This window comes from Mirounga angustirostris, unplaced genomic scaffold, assembly GCF_029215605.1.
Source record: "Mirounga angustirostris isolate CCGP_5_RB_7025 unplaced genomic scaffold, mMirAng1.0.hap1 SCAF_12, whole genome shotgun sequence".
Taxonomy (NCBI): domain Eukaryota; kingdom Metazoa; phylum Chordata; class Mammalia; order Carnivora; family Phocidae; genus Mirounga; species Mirounga angustirostris.
In genome coordinates this window covers 90832610-90855819 of record NW_026991720.1, presented here as the reverse complement: position 1 = coordinate 90855819, position 23210 = coordinate 90832610, and the positions used below count along the sequence as shown (strand labels likewise).

General features: G+C 37.1%; 1 protein-coding gene across 1 annotated transcript in view; it reads left to right on the top strand.

Annotated features, from left to right (window-relative positions):
• Nucleotides 1-22896, top strand: part of LOC123836016 (T-cell receptor gamma chain C region C10.5) — a 34441-nt gene extending 11545 nt beyond the window's left edge. The window contains 3 exon segments of the mRNA XM_064575614.1: nucleotides 10158-10208; nucleotides 16463-16792; nucleotides 22307-22896. Of these exon segments, the coding sequence (XP_064431684.1) occupies nucleotides 10158-10208; nucleotides 16463-16792; nucleotides 22307-22476 (551 nt within the window). The 3' untranslated portion in view covers nucleotides 22477-22896.
• Nucleotides 22897-23210: the final 314 nt, after the last annotated feature.

The following is a 23210-nucleotide window of genomic DNA, read 5'->3' as shown; positions in this document are numbered from 1 at the left end:
CTTTAAAATTTTGAGATAGTTTCTTCTAACAGATTAAAATATACCCTAAATCTCTAGTATATGGTGTTTTCTACTCCCCTGCCTGATCACATCCTCTCCCCCTTTTTTTTTCTTTTTTCTTTTTTTAAATCCTCTTCTTTCTTTTTTCAAACAACTTCTTATCAATTTGTTTTATAAAAGTTTTTATAATTTCCATCTTTACAGTCATATTCCATCCCTTCATCATATCAACCCTTATTTTTGTACATATATAAGTTTTCCTTTCTTTAAAATTTTGGGAGGCACTTTCTTCTAAAAGACCAAAATACACCCCAAATCTAGTGTGTGGCACTGATCTATATACCAGCCTGATCATATTTGATCACATTCTGGTTTCTTTTGTTGTTGTTGTTTTGTTTTGTTTGTTTTTGTTTGTTTTTCTCTTTCTCTTTTTCTTTTTCTTTTTTTTTTCTTTTTCTTTTTTCTCTCTTTCCGTTTCTTGTTCCACTGCTTCAGATCTTTTCTGATTTGTTTAGAGTATATTTTCTGGGGACGTGGTTACTCTGCTAGCATTTTGTTCTCTCATTAATGTATTCTCCTCTGCACAAAATGACAAGATGGAAAAAATCACCTCAACAAAAAGAACAAGAGGTAGTACCGACTGCCAGGGACCTACTCAATACGGACATTAGTATGATGTCAGATCTAGAGTTCAGAATCATCACTTTAAAGATACTAGCTGGGCTTGAAAAAAATAGGGAAATTATTAGAGAAACCCTCTCTGGAGAAGTAAAAGAATGAAAGTCTAACCAAGTAGAAATCAAAAAGGCTATTAATGAGGTGCAATCAAAAATGGGGGCGCTAAGTGCTAGAATAAATGAGGCAGAAGAGAAAATCAGTAATATAGAAGATGAAATGATGGAAAATAAAGAAGCTGAGAAAAAGAGAGATTAAACAGCTACTGGATCACGAGGGCAGAATTCGAGAGATAAGTGATACCATAAGATGAAACAACATTAGAATAATTGGGATCCCAGAAGAAGAAGAAAGAGAGAGAGGGGCAGAAGGTATAATGGAGCAAATTATAGCAGAGAACTTCCCTAATTTGGGGAAAGAAACAGGCATCAAAATCCAAGAAGCACAGAGAACCCCTCTCAAAATCAATAAAAATAGGTCAACACCCCGACATCTAATAGTAAAACTTACGAGTCTCATACACAAAGAGAAAATCCTGAAAGCAGCTCGGAAGAAGAGATATGTAACCTGTAATGGTAGAAACATTAGATTGGCAACAGACCTATGCACAGAGACCTGGCAGGCCAGAAAGGACTGGCAGGATCTATTCAGAGCACTAAATGAGAAAAATATGCAGCCAAGAATACTATATCCAGCTAGGCTGTCATTGAAAATTGAAGGAGAGATAAAAAGCTTCCAGGACAAACAAAAACTAAAGAAATTTGCAAACATGAAACCAGCCCTACAAGAAATCTTGAAAGGGGTCCTCTAAGCAAAGAGAGAGCCTAAAAGCAACATAGACCAGAAAGGAACACAGACAATATACAGTAACAGTCACCTTACAGGCAATACAATGGCACTAAATTCCTATCTTTCAATAGTTACCCTGAATGTAAATGGGCTCAATGCCCCAATCAAAAGACACAGGCTATCAGACTGGATTAAAAAACAAGACCCATCGATATGCTGTCTGCAAGAGACTCCTTTTAGACCCAAAGACACCCCCAGATTGAAAGTGAGGGGGTGGAAAACCATGTACCATGCTAATGGACACCAAAAGAAAGCTGGGGTGGCAATCCTTATATCAGACAAATTAGATTTTAAACCAAAGACTGTAATAAGAGATGAGGAAGGACATTATATCCTACTTAAAGGATCTATCCAACAAGAAGAGCTAACAACTGTAAATATCTATGCCCCTAACATGGGAGCAGCCAATTATATAAGCCAATTAATAACAAAAGCAAAGAAACACATCGACAACAATACAATAATAGTGGGGGACTTTAACACCCCCCTCACTGAAATGGACAGATCGTCTAAGCAAAAGATCAAAAAGGAAATAAAGACTTTAAATGACACACTGGACCAAATGGACTTCACAGATGTATTCAGAACATTCCATCCCAAAGCAACGGAATACACATTCTTCTCTAGTGCCCATGGAACATTCTCCAGAATAGATCACATCCTAGGTCATAAATCAGGTCTCAACCGGTACCAAAAGATTGGGATCATTCCCTGCCTATTTTCAGACCACAATGCTTTGAGACTAGAACTCAATCACAAGAGGAAAGTCGGAAAGAACTCAAATACATGGAGGCTAAAGAGCATCCTACTGAAGAATGAATGGGTCAACCAGGAAATTAAAGAAGAATTAAAAAAATACATGGAAACCAACGAAAATGAAAACACAACTATTCAAAATCTTTGGGATGCAGCAAAGGCAGTCCTAAGAGGAAAGTATATAGCAATACAAGCCTTTCTCAAGAAACAAGAAAGGTCTCAAGTACACAACCTAACCCTCCACCTAAAGGAGCTGGAGAAAGAACAGCAAATAAAGCCTAAACCCAGCAGGAGAAGAGAAATCATAAAGATCAGAGCAGAAATCAATGAAATAGAAACTAAAAGACCAGTAGAACAGATCAACGAAACTAGGAGCTGGTTCTTTGAAAGAATTCACAAGATTGATAAACCCCTGGCCAGACTTATCAAAAAGAGAAGAGATATGACCCACATCCACAAAATCATGAATGAGTGAGGACAGATCACAACCAACACCAAAGAAATACAAACAATTATAAGAACATATTATGAGCAACTCTATGCCAGCAAATTAGATAACCTGGAAGAAATGGATGCATTCCTAGAGATGTATCCACTACCAAAACTGAACCAGGAAGAAATAGAAAACCTGAACAGACCTATAACCACTAAGGAAATTGAAGCAGTCATCAAAAATCTCCCAACAAACAAAAGCCCAGGGCTAGATGGCTTCCCAGGGGAATTCTACCAAACATTTCAAGAAGAATTAATACCCATTCTTCTGAAACTGTTCCAAAAAATAGAAATGGAAGGAAAACTTCCAAACTCGTTTTATGAGGTCAGCATTACCTTGATCCCAAAACCAGACAAAGACCCCATCAAAAAGGAGAATTACAGACCAATATCCCTGATGAACATGGATGCAAAAATTCTCACCAAAATACTAGCCAATAGGATCCAACTGTACATTAAAAGGATTATTCACCACGACCAAGTGGGATTTATCCCTGGGCTGCAAGGTTGGTTCAACATCCACAAATCAATCAATGTGATACAATACATTAACAAAAGAAAGAACAAGAATCATATGATCGTCTCAATAGATGCAGAAAAAGCTTTTGACAAAGTACAGCATCCTTTCTTGATCAAAACTCTTCAGAGTATAGGCATAGAGGGTACATACCTCAATATCATAAAAGCCATCTATGAAAAACCTACAGCGAATATCATTCTCAATGGGGAAAAACTGAGAGCTTTCCCCCTAAGGTCAGGAACGCAGCAGGGATGTCCACTATCACCACTCCTATTCAACATAGTTTGGAAGTCCTAGCCACAGCAATCAGACAACAAAAAGAAATAAAAGGCATCCAAATCGGCAAAGAAGAAGTCAAACTCTCACTCTTTGCAGACGATATGATACTTTATGTGGAAAACCCCAAAGACTCCACCCCAAAACTGCTAGAACTCATACAGGAATTCAGCAAAGTGGCAGGATATAAAATCAATGCACAGAAGTCAGTGGCATTCCTATACACCAACAACAAGACAGAAGAAAGAGAAATTAAGGAGTCGATCCCATTTCCAATTGCACCCAAAACCATAAGATACCTAGGAATAAATCTAACCAAAGAGACAAAGGATCTGTACTCAGAAAACTATAAAATACTCATGAAAGAAATTGAGGAAGACACAAAGAAATGGAAAAATGTTCCATGCTCATGGATTGGAAGGACAAATATTGTGAAGATGTCAATGCTACCTAGAGCAATCTACACATTCAATGCAATCCCTATCAAAATACCATCCACTTTTTTCAAAGAAATGGAGCAAATAATCCTAAAATTTGTATGGAACCAGAAAAGACCCCGCATAGCCAGAGGAATGTTGAAAAAGGAAAGCAAAGCTGGTGGCATCACAATTCTGGACTTCCAGCTCTATTACAAAGCTGTCATCATCAAGACAGTATGGTAATGGCACAAAAACAGACACATAGATCAATGGAACAGAATAGAGAGCCCAGAAATGGACCCTCAACTCTATGGTCAACTAATCTTCACTAAAGCAGGAAAGAATGTCCATTGGAAAAAAGACAGTCTCTTCAACAAATGGTGTTGGGAAAATTGGACAGCCACATGCAGAAGAATGAAACTGGACCATTTCCTTACACCACACACAAAAATAGCCTCCAAATGGTTGAAAGACCTCAATGTGAGACAGGAGTCCATCAAAATCCTAAAGGAGAACACAGGCAGTAACCTCTTTGACCTCAGCCGAAGCAATTTGTTCCTAGAAACATCACCAAAGGCAAGGGAAGCAGGGTAAAAATGAACTATTGGGACTTCATCAAGATAAAAAGGTTTTGCACAGCAAAGGAGACAGTCAACAAAACCAAAAGACAACCGACAGAATGGGAGAAGATATTTGCAAATGACATATCAGATAAAGGGCTAGTATCCAAAATCTATAAAGAACTGATCAAACTCAACAGTCAAAGAACAAATGATCCAATCAAGAAATGGGCAGAAGACATGAACAGACATTTTTTCAACATCCAAATGGCCAACAGACATGAAAAAGTGCTCAATATCACTCGGCATCAGGGAAATCCAAATCAAAACCTCAATGAGATACCACCTCACACCAGTCAGAATGGCTAAAATTAACAAGTCAGGAAATGACAGATGTTGGTGGGGATGCAGAGAAAGGGGAACCCTCCTACACTGTTGGTGGGAATGCAAGCTGGTGCAGCCACTCTGGAAAACAGTATGGAGGTTCCTCAAAAAGTTGAAAATAGAGCTACCATATGACCCAGCAATTGCACAACTGGGTATTTACCCCAATATACAAATGTAGGGATTTGAAAGGGTATGTGCACCCCGATGTTTATAGCAGCAATGTCCACAATAGCCAAACTATGAAAAGAGCCAAGATGTCCATCGACAGATGAATGGATAAAGAAGAAATGGTATATATATACAATGGAATATTATGCAGCCATCAACAGGAATGAAATCTTGCCTTTTGCAACGACGTGGATGGAACTGGAAGGTATTATGCTGAGCGAAATAAGTCAATCAGAGAAAGACATGTATCATATGACCTCAGTGATATGAGGAATTCTTAATGTCCGGAAACTAACTGAGGGTTACTGGACTGGTGGAGGGTGGGAGGGATGGGTTGACTGGGTGATAGACATTGGGGAGGGTATGTGCTATGGTGAGCGCTGTGAATTGTGTAAGACTGTTGAATCACAGACCTGTACCTCTGAAACAAATAATACATTATATATTAAGAAAAAGAAGAAGAAGATAGCAGGAAAGGAAGAATGAAAAGGGTGAAATCAGAGGGGGAGACGAACCATAGAGCATATGGATTCTGAGAGACAAACTGAGGGTTCTAGAGTCGAGGGTGTTCAGGGGATGGGTTAGCCCTGTGATGGGTATTAAAGAGGGCAAATACTGCATGGAGCACTGGGTGTTATATGCAAACAACGAATCATGGAATACTACATCAAAAACTAATGATGTAATGTATGGTGATTAATATAACATTTAAAAAGTCTTAAAATCCAGAAAAAAAAACCAAAAACAAAGTAGAACTAGAGAATTTTTAAGTCCCTGAACTCTGACAACAACAAATTTCAACTCTGATAACTTACCAACAACAAACTTCAAATCCAGTCTAACTCCTGACTAGTAACTCAAACCCCCACATAATGGCCTAGCAGAAGGAAAGATGTGCTCATTATCTTCTTTTTTTTTGCATTTTTTTATTTTATTATGTTAAAGGCTTTAATCTAATAGAAAGGTAAGTAGTATACAAAATCAGACAGATGATTTCAGTATAGAGATTTAAAGAACCAAAGGCAATGCAAGAAATAAAAAACAGTAACAGATGAAGAATGCCCTGAAAGGCTCACCAGTGGATTTAAGAGATATAAGGAAAGAATTAGTTAACATAAAGATAGACCACTAGAAATTACATAAACTGCAATGGAAGGACTAGAGAGAGAGAGAGAGACAGAGTCAGAGAGAGAGAGGGGATGTTAGAGAGAGAGAAGCAGAGAATCATAACTACTAGAAGAAGAAAACTGTAAGAACTCTCCTCCTCTCTCCTTCTCCCACTCTCTGATTTGAACCAATAAAGGACTATAGTCCTTTAATAAGAAATGGCTTCTTTACACTAATTTTCAATTCATGGTAACAATCACACAGTAATGAGAGAGATGTACTGATAAATTGAGTTAGTAGTCCTGTTTTGCAGGATGATTTGTGGTAAATACTGTGGGTCTCTTTCTCTGCTGTCTATGAGTCATAGCTGTGTGTGCAGAGCACCACTTCCTCTACTAAATCATCCCTCAAATTTGCTCTGCGATCAGCCCAGTATTCAACCACCTCTCCTGACAGTGCTGGCAGGATGCTGCTCCTGCCACAGGTCATCCTGGTGGCCTCCCTGTGGAGTTGTAAGTGGCTTTACCCTTGGGAGATTTCACTCAGTGAAGAAAGGAGAGAGAAAACATGGACAATCAAGTCAGCCATTATGGGCAGAAGAAAGCCCAAAAGGTCATTCAATCCAGGCTGATAAATTCCACGATGACTTTGAATTCTTCAGGAAGAAAATGTATACGCCAGACCTCAAGCATTTTATTGATAGAAAACAAATGCGTACTATTTTAAGGAATGTCAAAATTTTGCTAATTGTTGTTTTTGTTTTCCTTTCAGATACAAATGCAGACATTTTAATAACGCAACTCGTACCATCCATTACCAAGAAACAAGGAAACACAGCATTTTTAGAATGCCAAATAAAAACAAGTGGCTTAAGGAATAACGTATATATTCACTGGTACCGACAGAAGTCAGACCAGCCTCTAAAACGAATTCTGTATATCTCCTCAAATGAAAATGTGGTCCACGAACAAGGTGTTAGTGAGGAAAGATATGAAGCCAGGAAATGGCAGAGCGATTTGCCAGCGAGTCTCAGGATACACCAAGTTAATGAGGAAGATGCTGGGCTGTATTACTGCGCCTGCTGGGATACACTATATGGAAATGCTCCACAGCCACTGAACAAAAACCCTCCCACAACTCCACACCCGTGCAAACACATACATGCTCCTTTGTACCTCCCAGAGGAACCCGGCTACTGTCGCTACAGGACTTTTCTCCTGCATCTATGTCCTCAGCAAGATCTGAGCTAGGAGCCCAAGCACCCAATCTATGTTGTTTCTTTTAGTTAGGTCACTTTATCATCTATTTACCTCTCTGGGGCCTAGGTTGGCTTTTGTTAGTGACCTCACTGGTGTCCTAGTTAGTGTCCTGCTTCTCCATCTATGATAAGTTTCCTGGGAAGGAAGCTAAATCCAATGTGCCAAATGGTGTGCTGACTTGAATGAATGAATGACAGAAGATATAAGGCCTTTGAAATAACATGGCCCTGGGGTTTAATTCCTGCTCAGTCTCTTAACTGACAGCACGATCCGGAAAGTTACTCCATCTTTCTCATAGGGTTGCTGGGGACTGAAGGAGGCTCCACACAGTACAGGTCTAGCACAAGGTCAACACATCACAGTGTCCTTTCCTGTTACAACTAAACTGTTTCACTGAGCCATCTCAGCTAACATAGGAACTCAGGTATTTTTTTAAAGGCACACTTTACATTGTCCTCCCAGCAATAGTAGAGTTTGCTTTATTTTGAAAAGCTGAGAATTATGAATAGGAAAAGAGTTGACGGTAATAAACCAAAAGATATTTTTTCTCCAAGAATTTTCTTCGCTCATAGCAGAATATAGAAACATCCTAGCATCTAAAGCAACAGCTACAGCAATTGTTAATATTCACCAAGCCTTGGGAACTTTCTACAAACTACTGATCTATAGAATGTACATACTTCTGAATAAAGTTGTGGGATTATCGTCTCATTTGTTATTACATAAAGTAATAAGACTTTTCTTCCATTTCTCACAAGAGCCATATAGCTCCACACACTCTCCCAAAATACGGTGGAAAATCTCTGAGAGTGAAAAAGAGCTCAAGGATAGGTGTGTTTGAAGCAAAACCTAAAGGAAAAATGTGAGGATGTTGCTCCCAAGGGGAATATAACAATGAATTATTATAACATGGGGTTTAGGTGAGATCTTCTGGGATCAGATAGTTCTTTATACCAGGAACATAATCAATAACACTGAGACAGATCTTACTGAGAAGGTCTTTCACTGGTTTTAAAGCAAACCTTCCTCCCCCATCCTTGCCTCTGAAGTATATAGGCTGCCATTGCCTCCCCAGTCTGATGCACGCCCCCCTCTTGGAGAAAATTCTGACTAGTTACTTGCATTGCCAACCCCATGGATATATGGGTCTTTGGCTTGGGTTTGTAGGTTGAATATACTCTTTTCTTTTATCTTCACTGTTTTTATGTCCACTGTCAACTTGTTCAGGTACCTTTGATCTCACCCCCTTGCATTTCAAATGGAGACATCAAAATAAGACTCTTACATGAAAACAATGGATCGTGGATCACCACATCAAAAACCAATGATGTATTGTATGGTGACTAACAAAACATAATAAAATTTAAAAAAAAAAGCAAAAACAAAATAAGAATCTTTTAGAATCAACTTTCCTTTACGCCAACACCAGACAGAACATTGCACATACATTGCAAGCTGTCTGGGGTTTCCTTGGAGAAGGCTATCATGCATGGTACCAACTAAAAGAAGAAGAGCCCCTGAAATGAATCCCATATGGCTCAACCAATATTACCTGTAAGACTAGCCCGATTCCGGCTTAGATCCAGATAAGAAAAACAACAGAGTCTTTTACCTGATAGTCAATAAAGTCCTCACGTCCCATGAAGCCACCTGATATTATGCTTACAGGGATCTCACAGTATCACAGAATCAGAAGGGACCTGTAAGAAATCCTTCTCTATTACTAACCCTCAACGCTTTTCTCACTTAAGCAACCACAGAAGACCCTTTCCTGCTCTTAATCACAGGTTCATAAGCTGTTGGCACAGGAAGGGCCCTTTGGACATTCATAGCCCAATGCCCACACAGCAAATGGGACGTGGGAACCCAGGGATGGCAAATGTCTTGTCCAAAGCTAGTTAACCACAGAAGTAGGGCTACACATGCATTTCTGAAGATCACAGAATAGCTTCCAAGAGGCTTCTTCTTTCAACACTTCAGAGAAATGGATTATGTTTTCAAATTTTGGTTTAAATTGAAATCTATTATCTCATGGGAGATAGACTTCTCTACAAATTTCTTTTTTATTCCAGGAAAAATAATGTTGTTACACAAATTATTTTCTCATTTTGCATGGTGTGGTAAAGAATCATGTTGCCAAGTCGTAAAAGTAGATGATTACAAAATGGAGACCATTGTTCACATTTCTCAAGTATATCTCTGTTGGTACGTTGCATTTGGGTTACTAAAGTTTCCTCCTTTAGAAATACAATCCCAAATTGCTAACAGAGCTGGTCTGGTGTTTGTGAGAACAGAAGGGCTTTTCCTTTGATGCATCTCTGAGCAGTTTCACACAGTTGAACACCTGAAAATCAAAACCTCTTAATTCACTGAATACTTTTCCTGACAATGTAGATAAATAGGTGGTTGACCCGTTACTCCCAATCTCTCTTTTTTTCTTTTGCTTTTATTGTTTCTGTTTTCTATCAGCACTTCTCAGTGATTACTGCCTCCTTTGAAAACAGACATCTGGGTCAACTAATCTCAGGAAAACATAAAATATCAGATGCTATGAGCCTGTATTCAAGGACTTCCAAGGGAACCCAGAAGATCAAATTGCCAGTACAAGGTTTCTACCTGCTGGTCCTGCCGTGAAGCTCAGGAGAAGGCTGATGTTTTTGTAGAACCTCTAACCAGTGTGGTAACGTAGGCTGGATCAAGATATTTGCACAAGGAACTAAGCTCATAGTAACTCCCCCAGGTAAGTAACTTTGTTTTGTTTTGATCCTGTGAATGAAAAATTGATAGATGCTTTTTAGAAAAAACAATATAGGATCACCTCAGCATATGGACAGCTAGTTACTATGGCAAAGAATGGGATCCAATAGAGACTTGTCCATTCCAAAAATGTGGTCTAGACCATTATGTGATATTAGAAACATTAGGCCATATTTTTAAAAGATTTTATTTATTTACTTATTTATTTGAGAGAGAGAGATGGAGAGAAAGTGCACATGGGAAGAGGAGCAGAAGGGGAGGGAGAGTTATACTACATCCAGGACTCAATTGCATAACTCAGAGCTGCCTTTGCACTCCTGCTGGGACAGCTGCAGAAAGACCAAAACAAACAGGATCCTCTGATAGAGCAACTCAGAATTTTAAATCAATTCCCTGGAAACTGTTAGGGTAATTTCAAGCTCAAAGGAGCAGTCCTTCAGGAGTAACTAGGTTAAGAGATGATCATTATGATTTCAAACTCTGTAACAACTCATTGGGTCTAGTATCAGTGGGAATTAGATTCTGGAAAGAACTTACTTTACAATTAAACCAGATACCCCACCCCTCAATATATGGAAATAAAATAATCCTGTAAAAATACTGAACACTCATTTATTAAATACTCATATATATTATTTCTATTTTTTTCTTCTTTGAAAATTAAAGAAATAATAACTGTAAATTACACTCTAGTAAAAGTGCTATCATAGAAGAAAACCCTTTAAGGGAAGAGATTAGAACTTTCAGGAAAATGGTGAGAAAAGGTAAAATCATATTCTCCAACCCCTGTGAGTGAGATGGGAAAGACATAACCAAGCTGACCAGGCAGAGAGGGGTCAGTTCATCAATTCATATCTAATGTGATTTTGCTTCAGGTTCATCTTTGTTTAATGTTAGCAGGGTTTGGGGCTCCTGCATGGTTCAGTTGGTTAAGGATCCAGCTCTTGATGTAGGCTCAGGTCATGATCACAGAGTTGTGAGATAATTTATTTCCCTGCCTGCTGGTCATACCTCTCCCCTCTCTCTCCCTCTCCCTGTGTCCTAACCCCCTGCTCGCACCCTCTTTCTCTCTCTCAAAAAAAAAAAAATTAGCAGGGTCCATTTTTATATATTTATATAAATAGTGAAAAAATATGGGCACTATTTTAAAAGAGGCACAAAGGGTTTTTTTTGTAAAAGCTTTTCAGATAGTGGGATTGGTATGGCTGGAGCAGCAACAAAGTGTTTGGTCCTGGCACACAGCTCAGGATTACAGGTAAATTTTCTTTACATTCTTCCATATAAGGTAGGGAAGGAAGGCAGGTGATGCAGGGGCTGAAGGCTAGGTGCTGGTGCTGGCTCAGAATTCTAGGATTTGGTCCCAGTTTGGTCACAAGTAGCAGCATGATCCTTGGAGAGGTTGGTGACTCCATCCCAGTCCTTGGAGGTAGTTGCTGCCTGAGCTAGCGTGGAGGACATTAACAAGTAGCTAACTAGCTGCAGCAACTGCAGGTCCCTAAGAGGAGGAAATGTTAGGTCCATTTGGGATTTCTGTGTTGAAAGTTTTGTAAAGAAGACTGTACATCTTATTTATGTGATTCCAAAAATAACCAATGGAAAAGAATGAACAAAAATTGCTAAACTTTCATTTGGTCAGAGGATGATTAATATCAACTATCAAAATATTTAACTATGCAACATACTTAAAGATGTCATGAGCTAGGTTCCCCCCCCCCCAAATCAGTCTGGTAAATTTGTTCATTCTTCATTAGCCTTAAAGATGAACTTTTGCCTGAATGAGGGAGAATATCTCAGAAGGATGTTTCTAGAGTACTAGGTCGAGTCAAATAAAAGTTTTCAAAGAATTTTCAAAAAGGTGATAAAACATTGAAAAAATGAAAGAAATATATTTAGTTTTCCTTAATGGTTGTGATCATAGGTACAAATGAATTCATAAATTGAAAAGCAAGTTTCTGGTGCTCTTTTTTCCAACTGACTACATAATCAATGTAAATTCTAGCAATCAAGTTTAATAATGGTGACACAGACATAATAATTCATGAGTTCCTGAAAAGATGTTTTTGAGAAGAGTGTGGTGTAAAGAGGAATATGGACTATGAATCTGGATCTATCACTTTCTGTATAATCTGGTTATTGCTTTCTTAAAATTTTAAAAATAATACATGTTCATTATGGAAAAAATTGGAAAAGAGAAAAAATAAAGAAAAAAATTAAAATTTTATAGTGACACTTGTTACTGTTTTAACATTTTGGATTTTCATCCATTCTTATTATTGATGTAACAACAATCTCAAGTGGAAGGTGCTAAGGTATATGAAATTAAATATGGAAATAGCTAACATAAAAATTGGGACATGGTCAGTGATAAAGAATTTTTATTCTCTAGAATTCAAAGACCACCCACTGGAAATCTTTATGAAACAGGAGTGCAGAAAAATATATTAATGATTACCATCTAGTCTACAGATCAGTTCAGAACCAATGGTCTAATTTGTGGGATACTTCAATTTCTAAGACTCATTGTTACCTGCTTTTTAAAATTTTTTTTTATTTTGTTACCTGCTTTTATAAATTAAGAGAATCTAGGGGTCCCTGGCTCATCAGGGAGTCTACTTATCTCCCTCTCTCTCTCCCTCTACGCCTGCCCCTGCTAATACTCTCTCTGTCTCTAAAATAAATAAATCAATCTTTAAAAAAAAACTTAAAAAAAATGATGAGAATGTAATAAGCATTGTCTCAAGTATTGTTAGCCTGAATATAAGGTGGTCTCTCATTTATCAGTGGAAATATCCAGACATAAAAAGGGAGGAGGTTTTGCAATTTGAATATATAAACTTACAGTGATATGGATAAAAGCCAAATATTCACTTGTATATTTAATATCTTAATTGAATTATACCTACAAAGTTAAAAATTATATCAATACAAATATCAGTTGAGAAATACTGCTTCTTTTGCCCTCAGTTTTGTTAAAAAATTTTGTTCAGACACTTCACACGCATCTAAAACTTCCACTTTAGAGCAAATTTCTGAGTCATCTCAGGGTCTGAGTGTCTGTTTTGGGATCCCCTTATGTTGATGTCACTGGATAGTTTATCTGAAGAGAAAATTACCCACTTATAAAATAAAAGCATTTTTTAATTTACTCTGGTATCCTATATTTTGCAATGTAAACATAACATGTAGAGACTTTTGTTCCAGGTAATATTTACCAAATCCATATTAAACTTCTTTACTGTCTTTTACCAGCTCTACCTCTAAAACTAATTTGAGTTCATTTCAGGTTGATATCCAAGTAGTATTGTTTGATCAAAGTAGAGCATTAGAAGAGCCTCTTATAATATGAGAGACTGAAACATAAGGCAACCCCTGTTTTGTGAGGGATAATGTTGGGAACGAAAGCTTCACCTTATGCTCTGGCATTTCAATGTGTTTGAATTCTACATGTTTTGTGTCTGTATCTCAGAGCAGGATTTGCAAACATCTCCCGTTTTTCATGTCATCTTTGAGTTAGACCTTACCAAACTATCAAGTTCTGGGGCAGAAAAAGAAACAAGCTCTAATGCACAAACTATTTCTCACTTAGTTATATTACCTATTTCCAAAATCTATTTGAGAAGGCTTAAAATAAAACACAAAAGTAGAGTTAGGCCATGAAATAAAAATAGAACATCAAAAGCACTAAGGAAAGCAGAAGAAAAAGGCCTGTGATTATCTATCAAGAAACACAGGGTCAAATTTTATGTTCAAAGCAAAGGTAGGGGGAAAATGTGATGAAGTACACTAAATTTTCAAATTTGTTATGCTTTTCCCATCATAAAATGAGAAAAGGACTTCAGTGCATGAGTCCTTTAGGAGGAATGTGAAGTGAAAGAGTGGGCATTGCCTTCCACTTCCACTTTATAAAATGGAAGAAATGGTCTTTAAACAAGCACATTTCATGCTCCCACTGCATCATTACTGTGGGCACCATGACACTTAATGTCATTCACAGATGGTGACCTCCGGCAGACATGGTCAGACACCAACAAGTTTGGTCTTCATGCTCGCATTTATTAGAAAGAAGTTTAAACTTTTTAAATACAGTTAGTATTTTAAATAAAGTTAGAAATGCCATAAATTTGAAATTCACATTCAAATATGAAATAGCTCTATTTATTTAGTAAAAGAAAAATAACAGAAAAATAGAGAACAATTAAATCAACATCAATATGCAGGTTTGAGATATCACACTTGCACTTGAAAATGTAGTTGACATTTGGTAAATTTATATAGAATTCACACTGCTGCATCTTAATAAAATATAAATAACTCTGACAATTTAACTCCAATGTATTTTGTGATTATGCAAACGAATGTATGTAAGCGTATTAGACAGGTTTATTTTTCTTGGAATCTGGTTTCTAATTTATGCATCATAAAAATGATTTTGGCCATAAAAATCACTGTTAGTTAGTTTTAAAAAGAATGTTGAAGGAAAAACTATGTAATATTATTACCCAAAATATAGGCACTAACCATATTTAATCAAGTACACTATTTTAATGCACAGCTAATATTCCACTGAGAAAATTGTGGAAGTTCAAGATTCATTTTATGCTGAAAAGAATAAAACATCAAGAGTCTAGCTAAAGAAAAGGGACAGGAGGTAAAACCAGTGTGTTACCATCCAGAAATTTTTCAAGTTCATCAATTGATTTTCAATTTCTTTACTATAATGAATCAGAAGTATTCCTATAAAACACACACACAAAGTTTCTAAGATGAAAATTAGATTCCTTAATATATTGACTAGAGGCTAAAATTATGTAAATATCACATAATTGAAAAATTAATATACAATTGAAAAATTAATCTTTATCTAACATGTTTTTAAAATTAAAAACAAAGTATATCATTGGAGAAATATACAGTGTCTTTTATTATAATCAATAAAATACTATTTACACCACGATCAAGATATATAAACTTAAAATAAGTACATTATGACCTAATTTTATTTATATCATGAATAAAAGCTCATTGTTTGTTACTGATTTAGTGTGAAAATAAGAGCTTTGCTACACAGGGAGAAAGTCTCAAGAATTTTTTCTAAAAAAAAAAAAAAAAGAGTACTATGAGCCATCCAGAAAAGATTTTTCTTCCTTTTCTTCTCAAATGAGAAATCCAATTTCTCATTGAATTCTAAAGAAATTTCCCATTGAATTACTAAACTAACTCCAAAGTAGGCCTAAGAGAATATCAGTAAAGCACTTGCATTTCAGGTAGAAATAAATTTTAAAAGGATTCTAACTTTTATAATTTTAATTACTAACAGTAAATGTATAATCAAGTAACATACCAGTGTTCAAGTGACATGCCCTTTAAAATCAATGATGTTTTGTTATATATTTTGACATTATGTCTGCGAGAAACTCTGGAACCATAATTCTAACATTACACCAATTATATATATACTTTTTTCCACAGGTGAAATCACAGATATTGTGGGGTTCTAAAAACCATTTAGCAGCTTTCTAGAGCAGATTCAACTTTAAAGGGAGACTTTGAGAGTCAAAATGTGGTGTCATCTTAGTCATATATAAACCTCAAATGAAATTCCAATACAAAATGAGCTTTCAGTGAACATTTTCCAAAGCAAAACAAAATTCTGATGTGTGTTACTTGATAAAGTTAATACAAAAGCGTTTCTGAAAAAAATGTTTTCTAATAGCAGTTTTGGAAATACTGCCCCATTGCTTCTAAATTCAAGGCATTGTAAATATTTGGGAGGTGCAGTTTTAAACATTGTCCTACTCAAAATCCTGGAGTTGTTCAGATGTGAGATTGAGATGTTTTATAAAATCAGGAATCAAGTAGGAGACCTCCATTACTTCAGAAGTGAATTTGGGATCCAATTTGAAGATTTAAAGTTCTACTTGATAGATTGTCAAGGACACCTGGAAGTGAATTCTCATTCAAACAAGTGATTATGTATTGTTTCAAAAAATTCCACATTTTAATCCAGACTCCGCCACTTAAGTGTTGTGACTTTGAGCAAGTTACATGACTTCTTGTACCTGTTTTCCCACTGAAAATAAGGACAATCAGTCCCTCATAACCCACTGTGGATGAAAGGTCTGAGATAAGCACTAATTCTATGGCAAATTTCCTCATTTCACTGTGCTGGGTGGTTCCAACCACACAAAATTTGTGTTTCTCTAATAATGTTCTAATTGCTGTTCCACTTCCCCACAGATAGAAGCCTTGATGCAGACATTTCTCCCAAGCCCACAATTTTCCTTCCTTCAATTGCTGAAAGAAGACTCCATAAGGCTGGAACATATCTTTGTCTTCTTGAGGACTTTTTCCCTGATGTTATTAAGATAGATTGGAAAGAAAAGGATGACGAAACAATTCTCAAATCGCAGCAGGGAGACACCATGAAGACTAATGACACATACATGAAATTCAGCTGGCTGACCGTGAGTGGAGCGTCAATGGATAAAGAACACAAATGTATCGTGAAACACGAGTGGAATAAAGGAAGAGTTGATCAAGAGATTCTATTTCCCTCACAGAAAAACAGTATGTACATGTATTTATGAATGCAACTTTCCAGTACCTTTTTCTTCCCAAAGGAAATATTCCACCTTTTCTGTCAAATACTAATGAAAAGAAACAAATAGAAACCTTTCATTGATGTTTTTACCTTTAACGGTAGCATAAATGTCCTGCTATTTTCCCATAGAATTGAAGTAAAATGGACTTTGGAACATACAGAGAAAAAGAAAAAGACAAATTCACTTAGTCTTTCTTGCCTCAGTTTCATCATCCAAAATATGAAGGTCACAGTGATGTTTTTTGGGGATCATTGTACAAATTAAATGAAACAATACACATGAAAGCACCTAGCAACCTCGCACATCATAAATGCTCAAGAACCACCTTTGATGATCTTACTTTGTCAGGAAATAAGAACAATTATACATCTTTCAGGAATGTTCTATTCAGTGGTCAAAGTCCTTCTCGCTTCAGTCTTGCTCTACACAAAGTATAACCCATAAACAATGAGATAGAGGCTACAATAATTTGGTCACTATGGTTTTAGTATGGTCTTAGATTTCTCAGATTTGAATTTTATATACCACTCTAAGGTGAAGTTTGGTAAATAAAGATTGGGTGAAGCTAATGTGTACAATCATTCTTCCATTCTACATAATGGATATATTCCTTACCATTGGTAAATCTGCTCAGCAAACATTATTGCAGTCCTAGTGTGTGCCAGGCCTGGTAGAGATGCAGAATGAACTACTGCCCCAAGGAGGATCACTACAGTAGAGAGAATATACTTTTCCTAATCACTCAGAGTCACTTGTGATTCAGGCATGATTCAGGCATTGTGTCCCAAATTAACCTCATCGGGGCTTATGCTAGACATATTTAGACAGTGTGGCAGACAGCTGAAGGTGCCCTGGCCCGGCTGTGGTCCAGTAACTCACTAGATTCAGTCAAGTCCTGGCTTTAACATCACAGACCAAGACCCCAGAGGGACCATGAGAAGGAACCAGTCTGTACTTTCCGTGCAGTTCACAAGCCCTTGGGAAGCAGCGGGAAACAAACATATAACAAAACATGCAAAGACCCTTGCAGTGTACCACTCTGAATTGCTGAAGTAAATCTTTATCCTCTTGGATCCTTAGTGTTTCCAGTGATCAAATTTAGAGTCAAAACTTACTTACCTTTCCTTTCTCCTGGCATTTGGTGAAGAGAAATTGTAATGCCAGTGAAAATGCTTGTTTCTGAAAACATGAGATGGACACATTTATTCATCTGTTTATTGTATTTATGTATATTTTCCTAATAACTGGTATAAGATTACAGACAGCCCTAATTTCTTATTTCTACCACTAAGAAACAGAGAGGAGGCAAATGAGAAAAACACAAATTTAATGTAACCACTGGGCTGAAGTTCTTTAGGTATTGATTTTTATAATGATCAAAGTAAAAATATATTATATTACATTCTGTGGTGATGATAATAGAAAAGAGAGATGTTTTTATTCATGATGTATTTTACCTGGGAATTAATTTCTGAAAGGAATGTCTCCCAAGATCTTCTCATAGCAACAAAACTATTGAGGGCATTTCTGTTAATGCCTTTCCACAACAAATTTCTAATGCTGTTTCTTGTAAGTTTTTTGTTTGTTCTTTTTGTTTTTGATGAAAGCTAAAAATATATAGAACATGGAAGCCCAAATCCATGAAGTGATTTTGAAGAGATAAAACTATTCTGGTCCAAGTCTTCAACCAACCTGATTGAGAAAAAGAACCTAGGGTACACCCACAGATTTTAATTTGAGAGATTGTTACCTTAATGTTTTTCAATCAATCAGTGCACGGTGATTAGAGATTTTTATTTCTCTTTTAATGAATAAAACCACTATAGAAAAGAAAGGGAATTTTAAGACACTTTAAGTCAGTTCTTGAGAATATTTTAACACCAAACATGATTATATATACTTTTTATTCTTGGGATTTACTCCAAAGCCTACAGCTCAGATTTATTTGCTAAGAGTGTACCAAAATAAGATTGTGTGGAGTGAACAATTTGCATAACAGAACCATATATGTATGGACAAGGACACATCAAGCAGAGAAAGGATAAACCAAAACATGTTGGGACTCTCTTCCTCCATCCAACAGTCAATGATCTTTTTAAGGATTTTTGTCTTTGTATGCATGTTGGTTTTGTTTTTGTTGTTGTTTTTTACATTGTAAAGAAGTACAACCCTCACCTCAGTTTTATATATTCAGAAAACTATGATTATTATTTGGCCCATCTTTTTATCCCTTGAAAGAAGTGGACTGAACTGTGAAACTTCTGTAACAGAAAGGTCATTTGTTAAGAATAATTAAGATACTGGAAGAGTTGATATCTGAGAGTCCACAATGGTGGACTTATTATCCATTTCTATGGATTGTTTTACAAGGTATTTTCCACATGGTCTAGCTCATCTAAACCCTCACAATGGTCCTTTGAGTGTTGGCTCTGCCAATCACTGGTATGACTCCCAACAAGTTACTTAGATTCTCTAAACCTTATTTCTTCATGTCTAACATGAATACAGCACACTTCAGTGTCACTGGGGGATCAGATGACCTAATACATGTGAACATTTCACATAGTGCCTGGCACAGTAATAATCACTCAATAGGTATTGGCTTTTATTAGTATTGTTCTCATGTCCACAAACACCACCACTCCAGAAAATCGTGTGCAAGAGTTGGGGATATTGGGAACATGTGTGCTTTGGAAAGGTAGGACCTCTTTCTATTGCTTAGATGGGGAATTTACCTATTCCAGACTCCTTCCAAAATTTAAGATTCTGCTGTGCACTCTAGGGTTGGATGAATTCATTTTGGTAGCAACCCTTCATGTCAGCAGTGGGTGCTGAGGACTGTACAGCAGCCAATGTTGCTAGTTATTTTTCCATTCAACAAGTATTTATAGAACACCTACTGTGCGGCAGGCACTATGCTGGGAGCTATGAGCACAGAAGGAAAACAAGATAGTCTTAGACATTACCCTCCAGTGGTGAGAAAAGAAGAAAAAAATGTATCATTCATGAACTTCAACATCTTCATGTGCAGAAATACAATATATGAATTGATCTACTGAATTACACACTCAGAATACTCAGTTCTGGAATTGTGGGCTCATATTAGTAATGACTCTCTCCTCTTGGTTGACAAATTCTATCTATCTGTCTATCTATCCATCCATCTCTCCACAACACAGACACCTGTCAAATAATGGATATGAATAATTGAATACTTGTCCTCATTTCTTCTAGAGCTTGCTGCTGTAAACTCCACAAAACCTTCTGTGAGATATAAAGATGGTAAGATTTTGTCTATGTTTGCCTTTATGTTATGCTATAGCACTTTTTCCTGCAGATCAATTTAACCTTTGAACTTCCCGGGCTTCAGGGAGAAACCTCAGAATGGCTGGATCTTGCAAAATAGACTGATATTTAAGTCAATCCATCATTTCTCAGGAGTGTTCTTCACACAGTAAATGCAGGTTTGGGTGTGAGAGGACTATAAATTAGGGTTGCAGTGATGTGCTCTGAATTCTTTCAACAATGGACTTCATTTTTTCTGTAGCTTTTGTTTCTACTGACTGAGGAAAACATGATATCAAGTTGCTTCTCCTTGTTCTTGCTGGTGGTTAATAACATGAACCGACACTGAGAGCTTCTTGTACAGAAGGCGTTGTGCTGCACAGTGAGTGCATTCTGTTTAATTCCCTTAATACTCACTGTGAAGGAGTTTATTCCCATTTCACACATGAGGCAATGAGCTAAAATTAATTAAGTCCCTGCACCACCACACAGTGAGATCAGGGGCTTCAACCCAGACCATCTGAATTAACAATTCATACACTTTACTCAGTTTTCTATTCTTCTATGTTTTTGTCATAAAGCAAGATATCCCAAAGCTAAGACCCTGAGACAGGTGCACACTTGGGGAGCGGGTGTAAGTGCAGGATTTCAAATGCCACAGACTGGACATTAACCCCAGTCTTTTCATTATTAGCTACATGAATATGGGTACAGTAGTTACATTTTCTGAGCCAAGGCAGAAATAACACAAATAATGCTTCATTCAGTAATTGAAGACATAAGGTCACATATGTCTAACATAGGATATTTCACTTAGCTGACACATAAGTACTAGCTTCAGGACCTTTATTCCAACATATGTAACAAGAAAGTACAAAGATCATTGGCTCTAGCCCTGCTGATCTGCCCTCCATGTCCAATATCAAGGGGCCTCTAGACTTTAGCTAACATGTTACTTGACCAAGGACCCTTTGTCAAGGAATTACGAGCACAGCATCACTTGATGTCCTTTTCCACACCAAGGGCTAATGATTCCGGAATTCTGACTCTTTGGAGATAAACACGTAAAAGAAATTTCCATAAGAACAGACTCAACCTGATGGTTCATTGAGTAGCCGATCTGGCCCGCTATCATTGGCATTAATTATTTCTTGATATCATGTATTTCCTGCAAAACCTCAAAGGATAATAAATGCAATTATCCTATAACATCATAACTACAATAAAAGTATTCAAGAAAGACAAGGGAGCGAGTTTGACCTCCTAAAATTGCAGAGAATTTGGATTTGCCCCTTTCTTTCACTTTTTTATTTTATTATTTTTTTAAGTTTTTATTTAAATTCCAGTTAGTTAACATACAGTGTGACATTAGTTTCAGGTATACAATATGGTGATTTAAACTTCCACTCATCACCACTAATGCCCTCTTTACTAAAACCTCCCACCCACCCTACCTTGAACACAAGCAAATTTCCATTGATTGTACCCTTGATAGGAATCTCAAAAATGCACAAGATATAATGGCTAAGATGCTTCTAAATCAGCAATTCATCTTTATATTTATGCTTAACTCTTTGTTGTCAGGAGTATTTATTACACGTGAGGTACAGAAATACAGAGTAGGTAAGAATGTGTTCTTGAACATTATGTTGCTGGGATTAAAATCTTGCTGGTGGTATTTACTAACTGTATGACATCAGGCAAATCAATTCTCTGTCCTCAATTTATTTGTAAAATGGCAAAGAAAATAATAATCTCCTAGGTTATTGAAAAATTAAGATTAAAGCTTTGCACACAAATCTCTCAAATTAAATGTCTGCCATTTAGTTAGTGATTAAAGCATATTAGATATATTATTACTTACAGATGTGGTGGGGGTGAAGAAATGGTAAAAGCTAATTTTTAACCAATGTCTTTTCAGGTTGATTCATCAGCTTTACTTTTTAATACTTTAGAATGTTCTAAGTGAATTTCCCAGAGGTTGTTGATGGACTTGACCTGCAAGCTGGATTCTGAGTTATTTGGTGATGGTGGTGGTGGTAGTGTTTATAGACGTTTATTGTCTGGTTGGTGGTATAGACGTTTATTGTCAGGTTGTGCTGGTGTGGGGGCATCACTTCAACCTAGATCATCAGAAATGTGTAAAATCACCCCTTTCCCATTAATAAGTCCTAGCCCTTCAAAAGAACAGAAGGTGAAACTAATAAATGACTTCTTTTAGACACCCTGCAGCTGCAGCTCATGAGCACCTCTGCCTACTACACCTACCTCCTACTTCTCCTCAAGAGCCTGATCTACTCCAGCATCATCGCCATCTGTCTGCTTGGGAGACCAGCATTCTGTGGCAACGGGAAGAGTTCCTAACACATGGTGGCACCAAGGGTCCACTTGTCTCTATTGTCTATTGTCCCTAAAATTGTCTGCTGTGCATCTAGTGGGACTTTCTCTCTGAGTTTGGTATATTTCAGTTCAAATGTGTTTTTTTCTCTTGTGTCATTATTGCAGAACTGGTTAACAAACCACTGGGTAAAAAGAAACTTTCACTCCACAACAAGAACAAATTCTGCCATGACTCAGGGGTGGGGCCAGGGGACCATCCACAGGGGCTTCAGCACCACTCCCTCCTTAATGTCCACCAGCTCCTCAGCCACCTGGTACTCATGTCTCTGAGCACAGCCAACACACAACTTCCAGTTGCATCTCTTGGGGCTCTTTAACCAGATAATTGCTTCAAAGCCATTTATTTTACACATCCGGACTCCCATCTTTGCTACCTGAGTATTGTACTGCTTTATCATAATAAGCACAATAAAAACAATCAAAAGTCTACTTTTGCCTCTGTGTTCTTTCATTTGGTACAATCTAACTGAGAGTCCAAGGTAAGGGACAGCATGACAACTGAGCCCTCAAATTCAACACTGGTTGTAATATTGGTCAATTCCACACTTCTAATTCTTTCCCTGAGATAGTCCTTATGATGCCTTCTTTGGGGCACCAGCCTCAGGGCAGCCACAGCCAATGAAGGTGTCCAAGTTATTTCTCTTTCAAAGATTTCAGATTCAGATTCATTTGGTTTAAGATGCTCTGGTGACGACAGT